The 21,529-nt window shown below is 37.7% G+C and overlaps 1 protein-coding gene across 1 annotated transcript in view; it reads left to right on the top strand.

The window, feature by feature from the left end:
- Positions 1–21,529, top strand: part of LOC105827844 — a 63,119-nt gene that overhangs the window by 33,452 nt on the left and 8,138 nt on the right. Inside the window, exon 2 of the mRNA XM_012666017.3 lies at positions 14,742–14,976. Within this exon, the coding sequence (XP_012521471.1) occupies positions 14,742–14,976 (235 nt within the window). The remainder of the gene's footprint in view (positions 1–14,741; positions 14,977–21,529) is intronic.

Below are 21,529 nucleotides of genomic sequence, written 5' to 3'. Positions count from 1 at the left end.
TCCCGCTGGGGCTTCGTTCCGCCTGATGCTTTCTTATCCCACGATAAGTGCTTGATAAATAATGTTCGATTAAAGGATTACGCAGCATACGTGTGGCGGTGTCAGCAAATCACTAATGGATAACAGTAGATCGCAAAGTTTTTTTTCGACGTCGAAAGCGACCACGTTTTCGCTGATACGATCCGTTTCTGTTTCCCGTTTGCGTTTTGCAGCATGCTGCCAGCGCGAATCAATTGCGAAAGCCAGGTTTTTCACCGTGCTCTTCGCTGTCCTTTTAAATCGATCTCGCGACAGACATGTATAAACTTCAAATATATATATATACAAAATAATACTTTATATTTAAAAAAAAGAACAAGGAAATAAACTACAATTTACGATTGCGCGTGTCTACAAATAAACAACAATCTCTATCTCAAAAATCTCTAGTATATACGGAAAAAGTTGCAAAATACGTAATTAATTTAAAACTGTTTCCATTTGATTAATTGCGTTTAAAGGTATCGAATTGAACATTCAATAATATAAAATTGCAAAATTATCAGTTATATAAATTAATCAAAAATTATATTAAGTAAAAATGTAAAATATAATTCAGTGTTAGAACACTTGACTTGATCGGGATGGCTCAATGCATATCACTTGTCTATATCTTAGATTATTACGAAGATAATGCTTCACTTGCCTCGTTACCGAGAAGTTATCGGTCCGACTATTAATCACGCATGCACGGCACGGAAATTACCGCTGTCTAATTATTCCCCGAGCAACCCCGGGGAATCCTCGAAAACTCGTTGCGCAAATTACTCTGTGCGCGCAAAGCGGGGCACTTAATCGTTATTTCGCATCATCAGGATCGAAAAATGAATCGATCAACCGGCGACGATGGCGACGAAATTCTCCGGACCCCGCGCGTCCGGAGAGCTGACAATCCGGCGCAGTTACGGACACGTTCGTTGTCGGATTTCGGAACGTTGCGCTGGGCGGATTAAGTTGAAATTGTCAATTTAACAACCACTTTGGTCAATATTTTTCGAACGCTCAGCGTTCATCCGCCGACGGATTACTCTTTCGATATAATGCCAGAATGTTATACAGTCAGTATAGTTTATAGTTCTATAATTTCTGCCGTTCATCGAGCTGAATTATGTCTCGCAATTCATACGAAATGAGATTAAAAAATTACACAATAAAAAGTTCCATCTGATATACTGATTTGTACGCAAACGAACGTTGGAAATTAGTTTAATGTTTTAGATACCTATTACTATAATGTTCAGCCTTTTTCACCAATAACAAATTAATTTACCTCACGTATGAAATATATGTTTAAAGATAATAGCAACGCAATTTAAAATTAATTCAGATCACTGCGGCCCGGCTGTTAATTCGTTTCCTCCGGGTGTATTATATTTTTTTTTACCAGCTAAAGGGTTTATATAATTATCTTAATATTCTTTTAAATGAGATTATCATAATGTATATTATTTTTTAAATCCCTTCGTCATCTCATATCCTCGGGTCATATTACGGTCGCTATTCAATTTCATTTCAATTACGCGTGTTTAGCGTTGCACACGAAGAAATATGCATTAAAAATATCTCCCTCCCCTTCCCCGTGATCCGGCGACGCATCCCACGCGAACGGCTTAAAAGCATCCGAGCGTCGGAACGTAGCGCTATGCCGAAAGCTCTCGATTTCAGAAGATTTCAGCCCGCCAATCCGGGATTTCACGGAGATTAACAAACACGCATTCGCGGACTGATATCACGATGCCAGAAAACCGACACTGCTGCAGTATGCATAAGATTCAAATTCGCGGGATGGACTTGTCCGCCGCGACGTGTCGGCGGCGTATCGCCGCTTTTACACGCTGGTCTTCGTAAATAGCTTTCGCGAGACGCGAGTTTAGCGAATATTCAATTGTGTATGTGTATTGCGCGCACACTCGGAACGGAGAAATTCGCTCGTGGCAACGAGCACGTGGTAACCGCAGGCGACTGGAAGGATGCTGGAAAATATTTGCACAATGTCGTTTTATCGATATGCGTATAGAGGCCAGTCCGAAATAGATTTTCTAGAGCAATATCCCTTTATTTCTCGAAAATTAATTGCTTTTTATTATTATTGATAAAAATTGTTAAACTATTGTGTATTGTTTGATAAAAGTCACTTTCTAGTTTGAAAAGACATATTTATGTTTTCAAAGTTTTATTTTTAGTTTTTGTTTTAAGAAATAAAATTTCACAAACAAAGTGGTGCATCCGGTATTGGTGATCTTTGTTCTATGATCCGCGTTGACGTTAAATAAGCGGTGTTAGTAGTAAATAAATGCTGAATTTGTTATCAAAGAGTCACACCGGCTTACATCGCGAGCGTTAATTAGCTTTACATTTTCCGCACGGCAAACTAGATCTTGTTCCCGATGTTATGTTATGTTATGCAAATTATTCGTGCTACGCGTTGCCGTGCGGTATATATGCATTATAAATTGGCAACATGACAAATATATTTTCAATCGCGCCTATCAAACTCATAAATAAATGAGAGTTGTATCAGCAAAGCAAATAATTAATGCCGGAAACGGGGTGGATTTCTATGTAATCGCGCGTACCAGGCCTGATAAAATTAGCGATATAAATATCACGAAGAAAATGATAATTACCAAGAAAAACTCGACATTGTGGCAATTTTCGTTAATAATGTGCACAATGTGCATGTAATATACAAAAAAGTCTAAATTCATTAATCCATCAGCAGAATTTTTTATCTCACAAAATTGTCAAAAGGTTTTAATTATTGATGATTAATCGTCATCTTTCTCATACCAAGCGTACTAATTTTTCATTATTATTTAATGAGAAGCGTCGCTCCTAATGATGCACGCACGTTGAGATAAGAGCGCATTAATTCTTAGGGAAAAAAAGTAGAAAAATGTCACAAAAAGTCAATAATGGAATCGACGCGAGTTCCGATTGAAATAATTAAGAAGGAAGCTAAAAGTTATGATCATTAAATGTGCATTATTTGTTGGAGCTATTCGTTAAGAAAGAAAATCTTATTCACACAAATAAAATAATTAATTTAAATAATTCCATATTTTACCTAAATTATAATAATTATAGACAGGAGCATTATTGGCATTTATATTAATCTATAAATGCCTTATATTAATCATTTCCTTCTCATATATTAGAAAAAATAATGGTATTGATTGATGCGTTTAATGCGGAATAAATCCGATAATTGCATTTTTGCGCTTTAGCCACAAACTTTTCGCTAAATCTAAAATCAATATTTCAGTGCCGGCTATTATGCATCGCAACTTGTGTTAAATTCTTCTCGTATAATAATGTACAGCATAGTCCACGGGATTCATATGAAATTATCCGTGAGAAAAGTACTTTCCTCATTTAAATTCTTGGAACTAAAAGTTCGCGAGTATTTTTTGAGGAGGTGTATTTATATTTACCAGGACGGATGCAAAAGGAACGACCGGTGTTTGCGGAATTAATCAAGTTCTCGTTAAACAAGCAGAAGTGAGACAAACGGTACAGGTTCTTTCCGCGTTTCTTCCGACGTCGCGCACAGACGTTTAATTATAACGTTTTCCAGCCGTGCCCGTCGTTACACGACGCAATTCGAATTTCTCCCTACTGCAGGATATGTTGCCTAATTTTAACTATGTCGGTTCAAAGTAGCTTATCCTGGAATTCGTTTATTCTTGCCCTGCTCTTCTATTCCCTTCCATTCGCAAAGGTGCATTCGCAGATTTTCCCATCGAACGGAATCCCGGGCATATATTATGAAATTGTTCGAAATGAATTCCGATCGGAATTTTATTCTGTTTTTCCAAGAAAACATAATAGAAATCTGGAGAAATAATTCGATCGAATAATTTCGATCGAAATTTAGTTTCACGATACGTGTCCCGTAAGTTTCTTAAATTTGTATTCCATAATTTTTTATCACGCTGTAACCGTACGTTTTCTCTATCCCGCATCACTTGCGGACGAAGGAATACGAAATAATTTTAGTCCGGCGCGTCTCTGCCTCTTACGACCCTATCGTCTGAATGGAGCGAATATCACGTCGTCTACGGATGGCCATTTAATTTTTCCGCGCGTCGTATTTTGCATAATGGACTCTTCAGTGTTTTGCCATGGCCGCTTAACCCGCGAAGTCCCGGGTCCCGTCGCACGACCGCGCCCGATAAGAAAAAGGGGGTGGTTTTTTGCATGCGCTAATCGCCATCTGTTTTAAATTTCATTTCGAGACACTCTTGCGTGCGTAATCTCGTGTCAGGATCTCCCGTCTTTCGACCACCTTTAATTACTTCATTGTCTCGCTTCTTCATCGGCCGGATTATTTTGACGCACTTAAAGGACAGGTTATCGTTCTGCTTCGTCGGGCGAGACGCAATCACGAGATGCTAAATTGTTAGTCAAATCGACATCATCGCGCGTTGGTTTTAAAGGGTTATTGAAAAACTTTCCGTTCCTCTGTTCGCGCAGTTTCCGTCGCTATTCCGAATCGAACCTGGCCGGAATATGGCGGCCCTCCCCCTGGAATGTTCCCCCGAGCAGTTTATCGTCAAGTGTTTCCGATCGATTTCTTTATCAATTCGCGGCGCTTGAAAGAGAAGAAAGGAACGCAATTAATCGGCTTTCAATGGCCCCCGCGGATCGTCGGTGTTCTATTTCAGTGGAATGATTAATGGAACGTTTAATAGCTTCCGTTAGGCCAGATCGGAAGATACAAAGCGCGAACGTGTACGTGAAAAATGAGTGGATTGAGTCGCGCGTTGAAATAGTCGGGCATAATAACTGAACTGTGCAGTCGAGCGTAAAATTAGTTCTCATTGGATTTCGCAAAATTATACGCAAAATAGAGAACCGTTCGAGTAACTTAGCGCAACAGCTACTGTAATTTCTTAATGTCATATACAACACGGTTCTCTCTGTCGTTTTGCATGAGACGGTTATAAGGGCGCACAATTAGAGACCTCGAGGCAGCTAATTGGAAAGGCAAACTGCCTCTTCAACTGTGAATGCGACGTAATTCACCTGCGGCGACATCCTGGAATCGGTATTGACGAACCAACCGTCTGGACCTGGCTGTTTAGCTGCGGTCACCGAGCCAATCAAGTCGCCGGCGCGCCATGGCGGTTTCTCTTTTTTTTTTTCCGTATCTGTGTAAAGTGGTTTCGCCTCGTTCTTTTACCTGAGGATCCTCGGTTGTAGAACGGGACGGAGGAGATGGAGGAACGACGTCCGGGGAAACTGCGATCGTACAACTTCACGAAATCTTATAGCTGGTTACGGGTCGAGCGCCCTGCAACCCCCGTGCGACTTGCAAACCTCCCTCGGGCGAACATGGTCTCTGAGCGTGAAGCCATAAACGTGAAGCGAGAAACTTTGGAAACCTGTCGGTTTCGACGGAGCTCGAAGAGCGCTGCTCACCTTTCCGTTCCTCCCGAGGGAAGACTTGGCGATGTGACCGATTTCGGCGACAAGCAAGATCGAGGAAGCACACAGACGTTTAACAATGTCAGCGTTGGGGATCGTACAATAGGAGTTCACAAGAATTGTCTCGCGTATCATCCGACTGGAGGTTTTAATATCGGATCTCGAAAAAAGCGCGATATGCGCCTCGGTGAGTCGCGTCAGCGTTTCATTGCAGATATCCCGAGTGCGCATGCAAATGCGATGCATAAGTTAGCATAAATAAGGCCTGTTGGCGTACACTGGCTGTACTGGCGCTAAGACAACTCGATCTGTATTGAATGTATCTCGGAAGAGACGTATATATATGCGAGATCAAAGGATCTCTCTCTTAGAACGCGTCTAGCAATGTATTATTTTTTGTCAAAAATGAGTCTTTGTTTGTGAAATTGATCAAGTTTAAACTTTTACATAAATATTAAAGTTTAATTTTATGCAATTCGAAATACGTTTATGTTGAATGTTTCGTGTTAATTAACTCTCCTGTTGATATAGATTAATTTTACAAAAACCTCGTAAAATCCTTATAACATTCGTGAATTTATCGGAATTTTCCATTTAATCATTAGTAATTAATTATAATCGATGATTATTCAAGACCTAATTATTTTTGTCATATATTAGTCGCAATTACATGTTAAATGTTAAAATATGCACGATCTTGAATCGCTAATTTTATTACTCAGTAAATTTGCTTGATTATAATTTAATTGCCCAATTCAATATCCGATGATTGCACGCAGTTTCTTGTCGCCTCGTAATGAAGTGACGATGCTGAAGACGTAAAATTGAGAATGATAATAATATTTGTGAGAACTTCAAATCCACCCGCATGTCGAAATTCGAGCCTCCAAGCGAATAAATATGCGCTTTTGGAATAAACCTGCGTAACTAAAACAAACCGACACCGATGTCTTACGCGAGATAATAGTTCCCTTGATATCAACGCAGCGTAAAATGGGTGCAAATTAACATCAGTTTTGTTCTAACGAATTCGGCGTTGCATTAAGTATTCATGCATTAAGTATTCATTATTCATCAACCTTCTCTAGCAATTGTTACCGTGCACGAATTCAGAAAGAACACACACACACACACACACATACATATACATACATAAATAATTACTTTTTTACATTTTTACATTTCAAGAGTATGTCACTTTAATTAAGAGAAAAGAAAGCACAATTACAAAATCATAAAATAATAGATTAAAATTATCTATCTTTTTTAAATCGCCGAATCGTCATACTTCTTTTTAAACATTCACTCTGATTCAGTGACTGATGCAGTGATCCTCTCTATAAACGTATAACAAACGCATAATATAACGTTCAAATATTATACAATGATCATTTCGTAATAATAATTACAAATAATAGTATCATTATTATCAGTTTTGAAATAAATTTGTATTTGCATTATTTTATATGTGGGGAAATGAAGAAGTATACAATGATCGCTTATTGGTAAACGGTCATTCACACCGGTGCATCTATCCCGAACAACGCAGGACGGCTGCAAATAGCATTGGAAATGCACTGAATTACATACGAAATTATATACGCCTCACGCTCGCAGTCGCTCGATTTGATCGACCGCATTGGTCATTCAGATTCAAACCTACTGTTTTATAGCATATAATATATTTACGGGAACAGCTTGCGATCGACATGGTAGACACCAGTTTTATGGGATGAGAATCTCCAGAGCCATCATAAACTTGCAGATACTTCGCTCTCGATAGTTAAAAAAAAAAAAGAAAAAACCTATCGTCTCAACGTTAATCACAAATATTCATTCTTTCTGCGTTTATAAACGCGTGTCTAAAGTAAAAAGGCTAGAAAAAACTATATAATTTTAAAAAATTAGGATCTTTAAAACTTTAACATTTAAAATTTGACTAGAAATGAATTAGAAAGCGGATGTGATAGATGGTTGCAAATTGTTATCGTTTTGGAACAAGATTATATTATAGTTGCGAGACATTCTGTATAATACTGTACGAAACAGTGCGCGTTTCGTTTCATCGCTGCGGTTGCATGCCCGAACGCATATTAAACTGTTACAAAGTAAAATTAGTTTGATTAATTCAAGTCGTCGACTGGCTTTGTCGCCGATCCGATCAATGCACGACACGTTTTGTCACGCTCGAGAAAATCACGATGCATGGAGAAGTAGCGCACCATTTCCGCGCAAACTACCACTACAAATTACGTTCTTGTTGAATCATGCGGCTTCTAATCCGTGGTTCATTAGGGTAATAAAATCCACTTTGTACGCGCGTGACGTGATAAATGAAGACTCTCGTCTCGAATCTTGTTCTGTTTAGTTAAGAATTTAAGGTTTATAACAAATTTCATACCCGCGAGAGAAGAATGTGGATTCAAAATGGTTCCGCCGCTAACCAACAGGCATTAACTTTGAATCCCATGAGCTTTATGCAATGGAATTTTAATAGTTTAATGCTTTATTTGCTGCCGTATTTTTCATGCAATCCGCACGCGATCCGTCGTCGAATTTCGTTCGCAATTCTGTTTTTGTTATAGTAGCTTGTGTAACGTATTCGCGGGCGACTAAAATGTTATTGACTGCGGAAGAGCTTGTTGCAAAATAGATAGCAAACATTGCGTCGCAGTTAAAATTCAATCTTGTACAGAGTTTGGTTTAGAAAGCCATCGGCGAATGATTAAGTAATTTGCTATATATGTAAAAACTCCATAATATAAGAATGAAAATTCATCGAGAGCTCCATTGTTTTGAATTACAATAGAAAGCCCGCGGGATCATAAATCATACTCTTTCGCGCTGTTTCGAGAGAGAAGTAATTAAAGTTAAATGATCCCACTAGTATATTGCGGGCGCGATTGTAGTAAGAAATTTAGAATAGCAAATAGATTCACGGAGATAAGCGGCAAGCGCTTGGGAGACCGTCGACGAGTCGCGATCGACCTTCGTGTAGGGATGAAAAAGGGCTAACTGTCACCCGCGCCGTCGAGGGAGTATCGATTTAAATATAAAAACGATGCCGGCGAAAAGATATACGAGAGGCTTACAGTATCTTGACAGTCTTCTTCCTTTTTTCATTTTTAAGCTCGCCGTGCCGCCGACGAGACTGGAGGGAGGATAGGGTTTGTCCTATGAACCCCCGAGACTCCTCTCTACGCTCTCTTAAGCCGCCCGTATTCTCGCCACCCTTCTTGTGTTTTGTCCGGCGCGCAAGAAGCGTCCGCGAGTCGATTTATTTTCGACGGGCCGTAAAGAGACATATGGGGACCGGGGAAAATAATATTTATAGAAGAACGAAAACAACACATTTTAATACAAATACATGCAGCTTACATCTTACATCATCCAGCACGATTCTAAAACGCAGAAAAATATCACTCTCGTGAATTTCGCCAAGAAAAGCGATTATTTACACGGAAAGAATTTCTCTCTTAAAATTTACCCTCAAAATCTGGTAATTGTGAGATAATGTATGACCTCGAGGGATTTTGCTATACTTTTTAATAAAATTTACTATACTTTTAGTAAATTGTACTAATAGTAAATTTCACTATACTTTTAGTAAATTTTACTAAAAAGTATAGTAAAATTTCTCGAGGTCACACATTATCCCACAATGATCAGATTTTAAGGGTAAATTTTAAGAGAAAATTCTCTTCGTGTAGTTTTTAGTTTATTTCTTTTTAACGTTATCATTACAAATAATTTTTGATAAGAAAATGACGAAAACATTTTTTACTTTTGAAAAAGTTGTTAATTAATTTATCGTTCAAAATTGGAATATTGTTGAAACGTCAATGTTTCCCTTCGTGGAACATAAACTACAAATTGATTAAGAAGTTTGGCAGATTTGGGTACACCCAGTACGTAAAACTATCGATAACGAGTCAATGTGCGTTCAAACGAAGTGCCGAACCGATGAGAGGCAAATTCCCGTGTTTTAATTAAATTCCTTTTCTACAGGTACTGCAATGTGACAATTTATTTTAAAATCGACACCCGCTGTAACAACCGTACAGCCGATTTACTTTCTATGACGTTGCCGCGTGTTCACTATGGTTTTTAATATTGACAGTCACATTTGGTTCCGACGCTAGCAGTTACTCGAAAAATTTCGGATGATACTTAAACGTAAAGAAAAACCCATAAAAAGTGTTAATGATTTCCTACAAAAATATCAATACCTCTATTTCTATAATATTCGATAAAAAAGGAATTTCTGTTATTATATTGCACACATATTTTAACGCGATAGCCATGTACTATGGTATATGGTATACTACATTATCGCTACAAATGTTAAAGAACTTATTTTTCATCATCGGATAGATGGAGGAAGAATACGCTACGTCCCCAAAATTAGAATTTCATATCGTCAATGTCAGACACTGTAAGAATTCAGCGTGCGAGGTTACGCGCGGAATTTAATAAAGGCATAAATACAATAATCGCGTGTGACCTCATGGGAAGAGACGATCTTTTCGCATTTTTTTTTTCTTTTCACCCTTTCCAATTTGTGATCGCGCGGTGTCCCACTCGACGCAATTTTTACGGCTCGTCTCTCGGAGCAGGCGTCGCGACGCGAACGACAACGAGCGCCGTCGAAAGTCGTAAAGATGCAAATGCACCGTCTTCGGGAGAGATTGCCAGCTGTCCTGAAACCGCCAAGAAACCCACCCGATGAATCTACCAGCCCTCTCAAAGCCATGTCCCGCGGGAATTGTGAGCCAGGCTTCTCAATTCGCAAATATGTATTACGAGAGGTGAAAGGGCAAGTTTTTTGGAGACGCTTTGGAAAAGTACGAGCGTATACCTTGCTTCGTATATTCCTCGCATGAACCTCATAAGGTATATGTTGCTGTTGAGAGAGAGAGAGAGAGAGAGAGAGAGAGAGAGAGAGAGAGAGAGAGAGAGAGAGAGAGAGAGAGAGAGAGAGAGAGAGAGAGAGAGAGAGAGAGAGAGAGAGAGAGAGAGAAGAGGAGAGAGTTTCCGAACCGAGAGGAAATACACGAGCAGTGAACCGCGTTTGGGCAGTCCAATATATATTTGGATGGCTGCCCTCTCTTTCTCTTGCCGCGTGATCGATGAGGCAACCGAAACGAGGTGGAACTCGAAAGGGGGAAAAAATACGCGTCACGTCGTTGCCTCTCCTTTTTTTATACTATTTCGTAAATTACCCGCTATTAGCGTACGCGTACGGTAATTTACCTTTTGCTACTAATTACTGCAATATTCCCGTGGAAATGCTGACATTCTCGTTACGATAGCGAATGCATAAGTCACGAAAACGCGTCCGTGCCGGGTGTCCGGTAGTGTCTAATAAACGAAAATTTATCCCCGTGGGCCGGTTTATTTGCCGGCAATTTTGCCCAGCGTCGTGTCGCCGCGCCCAGACAAAACGCATGTATATTATTCGGCTTGTAATTATAATTCGCAAATTTGCGCAGGGTCAGCCGAGTTCATCGGTATTTCCTTGGACAGCAATTATAGAGAGTGTTAAACGGGCTTTGTACATTAAACGATAATCTTGATTAAGATACTGAGCAAGAGGAACAAAGTTATTTCAAATGCAGACGTAAGATAAGTTAACTTTAAAAATTTTAAAAATTATTAATTGCATTATTGTAGATGTAAATAAAAATAGTTTTAACTTTGATTTTGGTAATTAACTCTTATTATATGATCATATAAATAAAAAATTTTTAAGTAACAAAAAAATTAGACATTGTAAAAAATGTAAGAACGTTTTTATAGGTGCGTCTTTAAATGGACTTTTGCGCACGGATTTAGTTTGGCAACGCGTCGAGCTTAAAATCATTGTGGCCTGGCGGCGGTTTTTATCCGATTTTATGCGGCAAATCTTCCCACGTGAAAAACTACTGGTTAAAATAAATGAACGTTAAATCTACTAAAGGGATATAAGATTATTCGGAACACTGGGTTTTTAAAGCCCCGCGCGATTGTTATACTATTTCACGTCGATGATGCTTTCAATTCGCAAAAAAAAAAAAAATTATTACGTTCGCATCGTTCAAATATATACTACGGTGATTATATCAGTTCGTCCGACAAATAATACGATTTTTCCCATTATTAAACGGATTGAATTTTATAAGCGTAAAGCTGGAAAATAAAAAATATATAATACTGAATATCTAGTAAGTAAAATAAATGTAGCAAATCATAAAGGGAGATACCAGGTTAGTCTTATTAAAACAAATTAATAGAAATCCAATTAAGTACCAATTAAATAATTAATCTTTTTACATATCTTTAAAGTCTACTAGTGCTTAGACCTTCTCACTTCCACATTTATTATTATATTTTTACATGTTTTCTTTTAATAATATTTTTACATTGTATTTTTTTCGCACAAGATTATGTTGTTTTCACATCTTGTGGTACATAACATGCAAACTGGATCATGCTTTGAATTTAGAGCTAATCGGAAACGCCTAGGGAGACGTGTAACGTAATCGCGTTACACGTAATAATGACCGCGTGGTTTGGCTGCCAAACATCAATTAAACTTTTCTAACTACTTTCGCAACTTGAATGAAGGCTTGTGTTTATCCAGCCATTGTCAGCGATATAAATTGCAAGGCCAGCGAGATGGCGATGTGGGCTATCTGACGTAAACGTGGTAGTCTCATCTTTCTCAAGTTGATACTGATTAAACTTCCCTTAATTTCGACATACGGCTATCTCGGCATTATATATGTCTTACTTATAAGACTGAATAATAAAGCAACTCGGCAAAGTTCATTATCGGCTGCACATCGGAATTTCTTAAGATGAATAAAAAGCGACATAAAGACGAGCAAGACAAGCTTATTTATACAAACTTCAAACAACGTAGCTAATACTTTTTAAGAGCAAAGAAAACTTTGTAAATATTCTTGTATAAAATTAAGATCATCTCCATTATCTTTTCTCATCGTTGCTTCTTATGTAATATATTAAGCTATATAATATATTAAGCTGCATGTAAAATGCTTGAAAATTTTAATAGTCAGAATTATATGATGTTACAGAAATTATGGAATATTATTAATTTCTTAGCTCTCTATTTTTATATGTTTAATTTTCAATTGTCTAATTTTTCTAATCTAAAAATTCGTTCGTATAATTTGATGTCATTCATCAGTTCCCAATTTTTATTTGACATATTAACATCATTTGCACACAGTTGTGACGTTTATTAAAAAAAATCACAGTTTCAATGACCGCAATTGTTCGTGCAACAGGATTCTCACGAAATAACAATTGAAAATTTTTTGTGGTCTATTCGACAAAGGCCATATTTATTATCTCGTTAATTTTAATCCCCCGGCCACGCTGTGTGACCCAGTATCACGTACACCTCAACGACAATGATTTACGGCGCTTTTCCGGTACAATAAAGCCGGGATGTGTATACACGTGCACACATATATTCGCGCAATACGTGCATATCTACTCGGCAAAAACGAAAACCGCGTCTACTTCCATTTTGTCCATTCCGCTTGTGCACACAGAGTGCTTCAAAATTACTGGATGTCGTTTTCGTTAAAGATCTTTCGATCTGTGAAAATAGGGCAAAAAAAGTGTTGATTCTTTTGTACTTTTCAAATAGTTAACAATTCAGCACATAAAGAACTTTCAATGAGTCTCATTTCTCTCTCTTTCTCCTTTTATTTCTTGTATTTCTTCTTCTCTCTTTCTCTAAAGATTTTTAAAACGAAAACAGATGACGAAAGACTAATAAGCATAAAGTTAATAAAAATGATATTCCGTATTGTACTTTCCATGCATATTCTCGAAGAAATAGAGACGCGTTTGCGCAAGACTCTCATTGCGGAAACTCTCATTGGTTTCGCGAAGGTAAAGCAGCCGGAGGAACCTTTATGGACCTCGGACCTTCGCAGGGATTATTATAGTCATTGTTCAACGAACTCTCCTTAGCTGGTTCCCGCGGGCACAGCCGAGTATCGTCGTACCATCTGAGCTCAACAAGTTGATAATCTGCATCTCCGCGGTACATCAACTTCGGACCTAAGCGCTTTCAGTGGGTACATTAGCATCATGTTTAATATACAAATGAATTGAATAAACAATTACCTGTGTTTACGACGCATAATGCGCAACTCTACGCGTTAAATTAAACCGGAAGTTAAGCGAGTTTACGTTCCTCCTTCGTCCCTTTTGCCCTAGATAACACAAGAAGTAAAAGTAATTTATGGCATAGAGCAGCAGAGAGTTGGCCGCTGTGTTTGCGGGAGATCGAGTTTCTTTACAAAATAGCCGCCCGTTACACGAGAAGGATCGTCAAGATTAGCTTTCACCGGGATACCCTTTGAACGATTTAGTCTGCGCATTCGACGCCGCAGACTGCAATCGAGATCGTCAGGCGTCCGATTTTCCCGACACTTTGCTAAGGTTAATTCTTCCTACGTTTAACCCTTAGCTTCTTCACTTCTCTAACACGCATCAGTCAACGTCACTACGAGTAAGAGATTGACGAACCCTCTATTCCCTCGGCGATACTCGCAACTATTACATAATGCTCTATTTAAGATTCCTTGACGTTGTTTACCGTGAGGCCGACAGGGCAAAGAGAAAACACAGTGTTGTGAGATCGATCGACACTCCGGATAAGCTATAATAGGGATAAGCTCGGCGAATAAATATTACGGATTTCCATTGAGCGAGCTTGCGGCGCAATCCGATTAGAGCAAGATCTCATGAATGAAATTGAAATGATCGAGCTGAAAAAATTAAAATCCCATCGCGCATTATGCCGTTCGGGATTCGGCAGTTATTCGGCCCTCGACGATATTATTTCCACGGGGTTAATCACTAACGGTCGCGCGGCCAATAAATTGCCCTTAATTTGCTTTAAGCTCCTCATGGAATTACCTATACCTATTTTCCCCAAAGTTGTCGGATTAGAGAGTCCTCGACAGTCGACTCGCTGCCCCCGCGCTCGCACATTCGATGTCACTGCACTTTCTCTCGTCCCTGCGAGCTCTTTGACCCGTCTCGAATCAATTTTTTCCGGGTCAAGACCTTTTCTTTTTTTTTCTTCATGATCTCTTTAATATCCTAGGAATTGAGACTCAAGTGAAAATCATGTTTGCGGAAAGATATCGCGAATGGGAAATGCCTTTGTATCTACTCGCTTAGTCTCTGTTCTAGTCTCTGTATTCTTTCTTACAAGTACGTTTAACGAAAACGTTTCGTTACAGATTATGGGAAAGTGGTACGTCGTGGAAATATTGGAACACAGGGCGGACCCCACGAAGTCAGTGAGCGGTACGCGCATCGTTGACTCTTGTCCGATCGTGAGGTTGAAGCCGCTGCTAGAGCACGCTGCGTTGAAACTGTTGTGGAGCGAGGAATCTGGAAATGTGGAATATACCTTCCGAATACCAGATATTGCCAGAAGAAAGGGCTTCTGGAAAACCATGACCTCGCAGAATGGTAAATTTCGTTTATCTCTGTATATAGTTATCTCAACTACAATTAATTAGCTACTCCAAATTTGTCTATAATTTTGACTTATCTGCCACTTATTTGCTGCCTTATGCATATAGATATGTTATAATAAAATGTAAAAAAAAATACGTCTTTTCATAAAATAGTTTTCACTGTTGCATGAAATAACTATCTAAAATTGTGGACATAATTCAGCAATGCTATGTTGCGATTTAATTAACATGTAGACGACGGCTATTCTCGGTTAGTATACGTAAATTAATATTGAAACTAGATGCATTAATTATCACTGGTGTGCAAATTAATGCGTTTGCATTGTACGCTTGACATCAATGCAATGAACCGTGTAAACTAGAATCTGATGTACAAAACACATATTTGCGTAAGGAGCAATTGCACAAATTGAGGTTTGTGATTAGTAACATCTGGGTAAAATTAGGATAACACGATTTCAAGTTATATATTTTTTCAGACAAATCGATCGAAATTGAGAAGGCCGTGCGGATGGTCTTTACTTCTTTATATCTTAATCGAATCTCTCAGCATTCCACTTTTCTCGATAAGTTTCAAAGTATCCCGGCCATTCCAATTATAAGACGAGTTACGGCTTTCATCGCGATTGATTTTCCGTGTTATACAGTTAGCCGAATTAAGAAATCTTTCGTGATAAAACCAGGATTCTTAATTTTTCAATCACCATTGAGCAGCGTTTCGCCCAATCGATCTTATCCTGAATGTCTCTTTAGACACGAAGAAATGGAACTACGAAAAATTCTTAAAAAATCGTAAAAAAAAAGAAAAAAACAGACAATTTCCATGAAATACGTTTTGACGTACGATATATAATTGTTGTATTTTGAATAGCCTTTCGTGTTAATCGACAAAATTAAATCTTGGTTTTCGTCAAAATTTCTCAATTTGCCTCAAATTATGACGAATAATTTAATGTACGTCTCGCATTATTATTTCTTTCCCTTCCTCTTTTGTCTCTTGCATGTTTCGGATTTTATCGATTCATGATGACATTTCCAAAGGTCGCTAATTTGATAATAAATTTGAATAATTTGTTCATCAAAACATTATCTTTCTTATTAGAAGTTTATAGAAGTAATAATCAGTAAACATGCTCATTAAACAGTGGAAGAAAAATCAACATAAAAAGATATAAAAACGTAATTGGAGTTTATGAGACAATTTCGTTGAATTGAAAATTGCGGTTAAAATTTGTTTCGCGTGTAAAAAGCCTTTCTGTTTCCACAATGAAAAAGAACAAATCTAGTGAACGAATTTCAACGCGGAGTTTAAAGTTCTTTGAAGGTGATTATCATAAGCCAATCCGAATAACCGATCACGCCGCGTTTGCCGGACGGATGGTTGAAAGTTGCATCGGCATTAGGGGGTAGTTTCGGGGTAACTCCTTGCAAAGGGTAAATTGGATTAACGGTTCGACCGGGTTGATCGCGACCAAAGTTGCGTCGGCATTAGGAACGTGCCATTAGGCCGGCGGGTCTTAAGACAGATATGTACTTTGAATAGATCGTCAAACGAGGACAAACATCCGCAATGAAAACGAGCATTTCCATTTGGGGAACCAGAAGAAGAAAAACGAGCATTTCGTTATCATGAAACAATCAATTGGAATTTATTCCTCAACAAAATTCGCTAGTCTCGACAGAAGCTGTAAACACGAAGCAAAAGAAAGAAAGACAAGGCAATATGATGTATACATGGAAAGAACAATTTTGCTAAAGTATCTAAAAATTTAGCTAAAAAATTTTTTTTTCATCAAAATAATTACAAAAAATGTTCAAGCATAATGCTGCAAAAAGTTTAGACATTCTAGCAATCAGTCTGAGTGTCCTATATAAATTATTTTGGTAGACAAAAAAAATTATTTTCAAATTCTTTTCGTACGCAAAAAATCTAGTATTTTAAATAAAGCGTATTTCTTTTCATATATTTTTTTTATTCAGTTCTGATTTTAAAAATTAATTATTGGTAGTTATTGTAATAATAAAAGAAATTAATTAGTAAAACTGTTATAAAAACAATCGGATAAAAGAGAACATTTTTAATGCATCGGAAATATAAAAACTGCATAGAATAAAATAAAAGTAATAATATTATAATAAAAGTATTGCAATAGACTAATGGTTGTTGTAGCGAAAAAATTGAAATAAAGATAGAAAGTAAAATGAAAGGAAACGGGTTATTGCACTCGTTCGACATTTGAACTGACTGATGGAGGGATAAAGATCTCGAAAAGAAAAGATACGAGATTAAATTGGTTCAACGAAACTGTTTGGCTCACTGGATACTTTCTTGAACTCCGACGTCCTTACTATATTTGTGTCCATTGGCGGATTAAAAGCACAGATTAAAAAGTTTGTTAAATGAAGAATAGAATGCTGATTTCTTCAGAACAAAAAGACAAAATAACGTTTCTTTATTAGAAATAATCGTTAATAATTAATTTTTTCAGAACAAAAAGACAAAGTAACGTTTCTTTATTAGAAATAATCGTTAATAATTAATAACTATTATATGAAAAATAAAATTCACGAGCATCTTAGATATCTCTTCTTTAAAGATATGTGTTATATGTGTGAATCTACAATCTTTTTCAATTTGATCAGAAATACTTTCTGACCAAACTGAAATAGATGAAATCACTCAATAGTGTATTATAAGAAAACGTCGATTATCTGGATAAGCTAGAGAATTCGATGTAGCTGTTATTGATTATCCGCAGGAAATGTTCGTATAAGGAATAACGTAAACGCGATATCGAGCAAGATAATACCTCCCTTCTCAGACGGAATGAGCAATCGCAATATCAATGTAATTCACCAGAACATGATTCGCTGTCGGCAATTAAAACCCCAAGATGCGCCGGCTAATGATCTTAATGAATTCGCGGAATCGTCCGTGTGATTATCGGTTAACCGTCAGTCGAGCCGAGGTAGGATTCAGCCGTCGTAAGCCGGCGAAGTCGAGGCATCCAATTACGACTCTCCCGGCTGTCGGAGAATGACGGGGAACGCGGAGAATTCGTCGCGAGGGCGATTCTCCTCCGGCGAGAGGAGAAAGCGCTCGTCGACGTGGAAAATAATTTTTCAAAAGTCGCACGGCCATCTGCTCTTTCTAATTTCTTTCCGGCCGACTCTGCAAGTTCCTACCCTCCGACTCCTCCTGCATCTATCTCGGCGGCTGCTAGCTTCGCCGACGCTAGCTTGTTCGACGCTATTCTTCGGCCAACAGCAAATACGCGAGCCAGCATAATGGCGCGCGAGCAGACGCGGAACGTAATGCGGATTGAGATCACTCCGGGATTTCGTTTCAGTCCGCCTATCCGCCGGAGCATATACTAATCCGAAAACCGAAAACGATTTGAACTGCCGGGAATAATATGCCGCGGTATCGTGAAGCTGCAAGAGTATATACTCGATTGATGCACGGACGTTGATTGCGAAGTTGCTGGAACTTCGGAAAATACGACAGCTACCGAGAACATTCTCATACTAATCCCCTCGCGAATGAATCTTCATTCGAGAGAATGACGTCTCTATGGAAGGAAACAACTTTCACGTATCTTTGAAGCAGGAATTGTATAGGAATCTTCTGCTCTCGAGCTAAAAGTGATACGTACGCGTCGTTTATAATTGGTAATGACAAGTGTAAGATTTTTAACGAATTATTAAAATCAATTTCTTTATCTCGTTTTAATTCGCCAGTGTATTAAATTCAATAGACTGTTATATGCATTAATTTTTTAATAAATTTTCAACCATTAGAAATCTCTTCTCTAATCTAATCTAGGATCTAGGACTTTTCATTAGTGAAGATTTACTATGATCGTAAACCCTCTTTGTAAAAGGAGTGTTATAATTATTTCTTTCAAGCAAGAATGCATTTCTATTAAATTATTAGGGAGCATTTTTTAATTTTGACGGTTTACGTCAGAAAGTTCTCGTTAAACCCAATTTTGACCTAGTATTTCAATATCGAGTCACTAGAAAAATTCCGGCGTAATAGAATTCCTGAGGAATATCTTTCTATAGCAGTGAGAGGAGAGAGGGGAGAATGAGAGACGATAAAATATACCGCGATATATTTTTATTAGTTGCATATATGCAAACACGGTAATTGATTATTTTCCACGCATAAATATGAAAATAACTGAACCTACCGTGTTATCTATATATATGTGCAAATAATTAAATTTTCGTATGGTTAATTAAATTTGGAGACAACATGCCGGTTGAAAAATAATGAAAATTAAATGTCAAGTATCTCTTTGATAAACACGGGGCTTTTATAGTTCAAAATATAATTTCAGGTCGTGCAAAAAGTTCAAATTACGTATCTTTAATATCTTGCTGCATCTTGCGCAGATTTTCTTAATCTGAAGAAGAGAAACGCGCGCGATGAACGGTCACTTTTTCGTCGGCGCAACATAAGCGACTTTATTACGGAAAGTTAAATCAATTTCGTGCATTAGCCGCTCCTTGAGCCGGAAGCTGGCTAGGACTGCGCGAGGATTCACCCCGCGAGAATCCTGTTTTTGCCGTTTTATAGACGACGCGGAATGAAAACTTTCCTCCGACATCTTCCTCTCGCCAAATTTAACTTCCCACCCCGACTTGGGCCGGGAATCTCATCAGAGCTGCAGCTGCCGTACTTTAGGCAGTAAAAACGAAGATCCGGCGCAGTTTTTCGCAATGGAATTCATAATTCTCATGCAACGTACTTCGCGGCTACTGGACGCGATGCTTGACGAGACGACGAGACGACGAGGCAACCCTGGGGAGACTAATAGATGTAAGTGCTGCCTACCCGAGAGCTAAACGCGGTCGGAACAACTTCCCGGAGAAGATAAAGACCTCTTAGCCTTATACGGTTGACCTAGTTTTCCAACTAGCAGCATTGTCCTTTTTCTTAAAAATTACACTAGAGATGAGAAAATGTATACGTAAAAGTGCTACTTTAATTCCATATAAAATTTAGTTCAATATTTAGAGATATTATCAAAATTAATAAAAATTAATTTTAAAATTTATATTTTTTACTAAGCTACGATATGAATCTGCAACGAGAAGCAAGAAACAGAGAGGAAGAAATGTAATCATTGGTCTATCTAATCAATTAATTGGTTTGCTTGTTAATTCACGATTGCTCATTTTATCGATAAGGTATACTGTTTAGTTGTTAATTTATAATTGTTTACAAACGCGTTGAGAGAAGTAAATTGAAATCCATCGCTCAACCGCTCAATTTGGAGCGGCGTTATGCATAGCGGTAGTTAGCAAAATGTAATGATAGTGTCGCGCTATGGAAACAAATTTGAATACTGATCAGGACAATGTATCGACTGAAGCGATTACGGCGATGACATTGCCGGCATATGCAATTAGTCGTGCGCGTTTCAATTACCATGTCGTTTTAATATAATTCGTGACTTCAAGCGCAATTGGGAAGGACGCGTCGCGAGTAGATAAACATCTAATTTCTGCCACAATCTAATTACAGGTATCGCCCGCTTTCAATTTCATTGCTCGCGCGCTATTCACGTCGCTCTGCTTAATAGCCGGAACAATCCAGTCGCAGTAAATGTCAATCGCAATCGTTTCAGTGAATCGTCATTTCAATAAATTGTCAGGGTACGGCAATGTTTTGTGGCATTGATCGATATGTCACATGTCCATGTGAAATATCATTGTTTTAACGATTTGGTCAACTTCAATTACGAGTAACGTAAAACACTGTAGTATTATATATACACAAGGTGTTTCATAACATATGGGTATAACTTCAGAAATTAAATCAGAGATCAAAAATTCATATCACATTGGCTATTCAATTCGGCTCAGTTATTGAAATGCAGATAATTGTATTAATGTTGCAACAGGCGAAAAATAGCAGACATAACTTTTATTTAAGCTTTAATTATTTTATAATTTTATTAGGTGAATATTAGTCTCCTAATTATGTTATTTCAAAATTAAACTTGAACTAATTAATTGGCGTTATTCTATGGTGCAAAAGGCAGTAATTTGTTTAACCAAAAAATTAGTATTTTAAAGAAATAATATAATTAAGGGAATAATACCAAAAATAAAGTTATAAAATAATAAAATTTGCTAATAAAAGTTCTATTTTTTGCCTTTTAATATTAATAAAATCATCAATATTTCAAAAACTGAGCCGAATTGATCTAGAGTGTATATACGAACTTTTGTTTTTGTATCCTGAATTTATTTCTGGAGTTATTCTTACATGTAATAAAATATCATGTACACAAATATTTTTGATAAAACCGTAAGAATGTAAAAATTTGAAAAGTCACGTAACAGGACGATACTTTTTCCGAGATTTTTGTTTTAAGAAAAAAAATCAACTTTTATATTATCACAATTTTACAAGATAAAGATTAGCGAATGATCCGGCAAAGGTAAAGCGATCCTCTGTACAAAGGTTGAGTTGAAAACGGAGCGGATGTTTCTAAATGCCGGTATTAAAGTGCTATCTTCAGTGAAAT

The sequence above is a fragment of the Monomorium pharaonis genome, chromosome 6 (assembly GCF_013373865.1).
Source record: "Monomorium pharaonis isolate MP-MQ-018 chromosome 6, ASM1337386v2, whole genome shotgun sequence".
NCBI lineage: Eukaryota > Metazoa > Arthropoda > Insecta > Hymenoptera > Formicidae > Monomorium > Monomorium pharaonis.
This window is presented reverse-complemented; position numbering and strand designations above follow the sequence as displayed.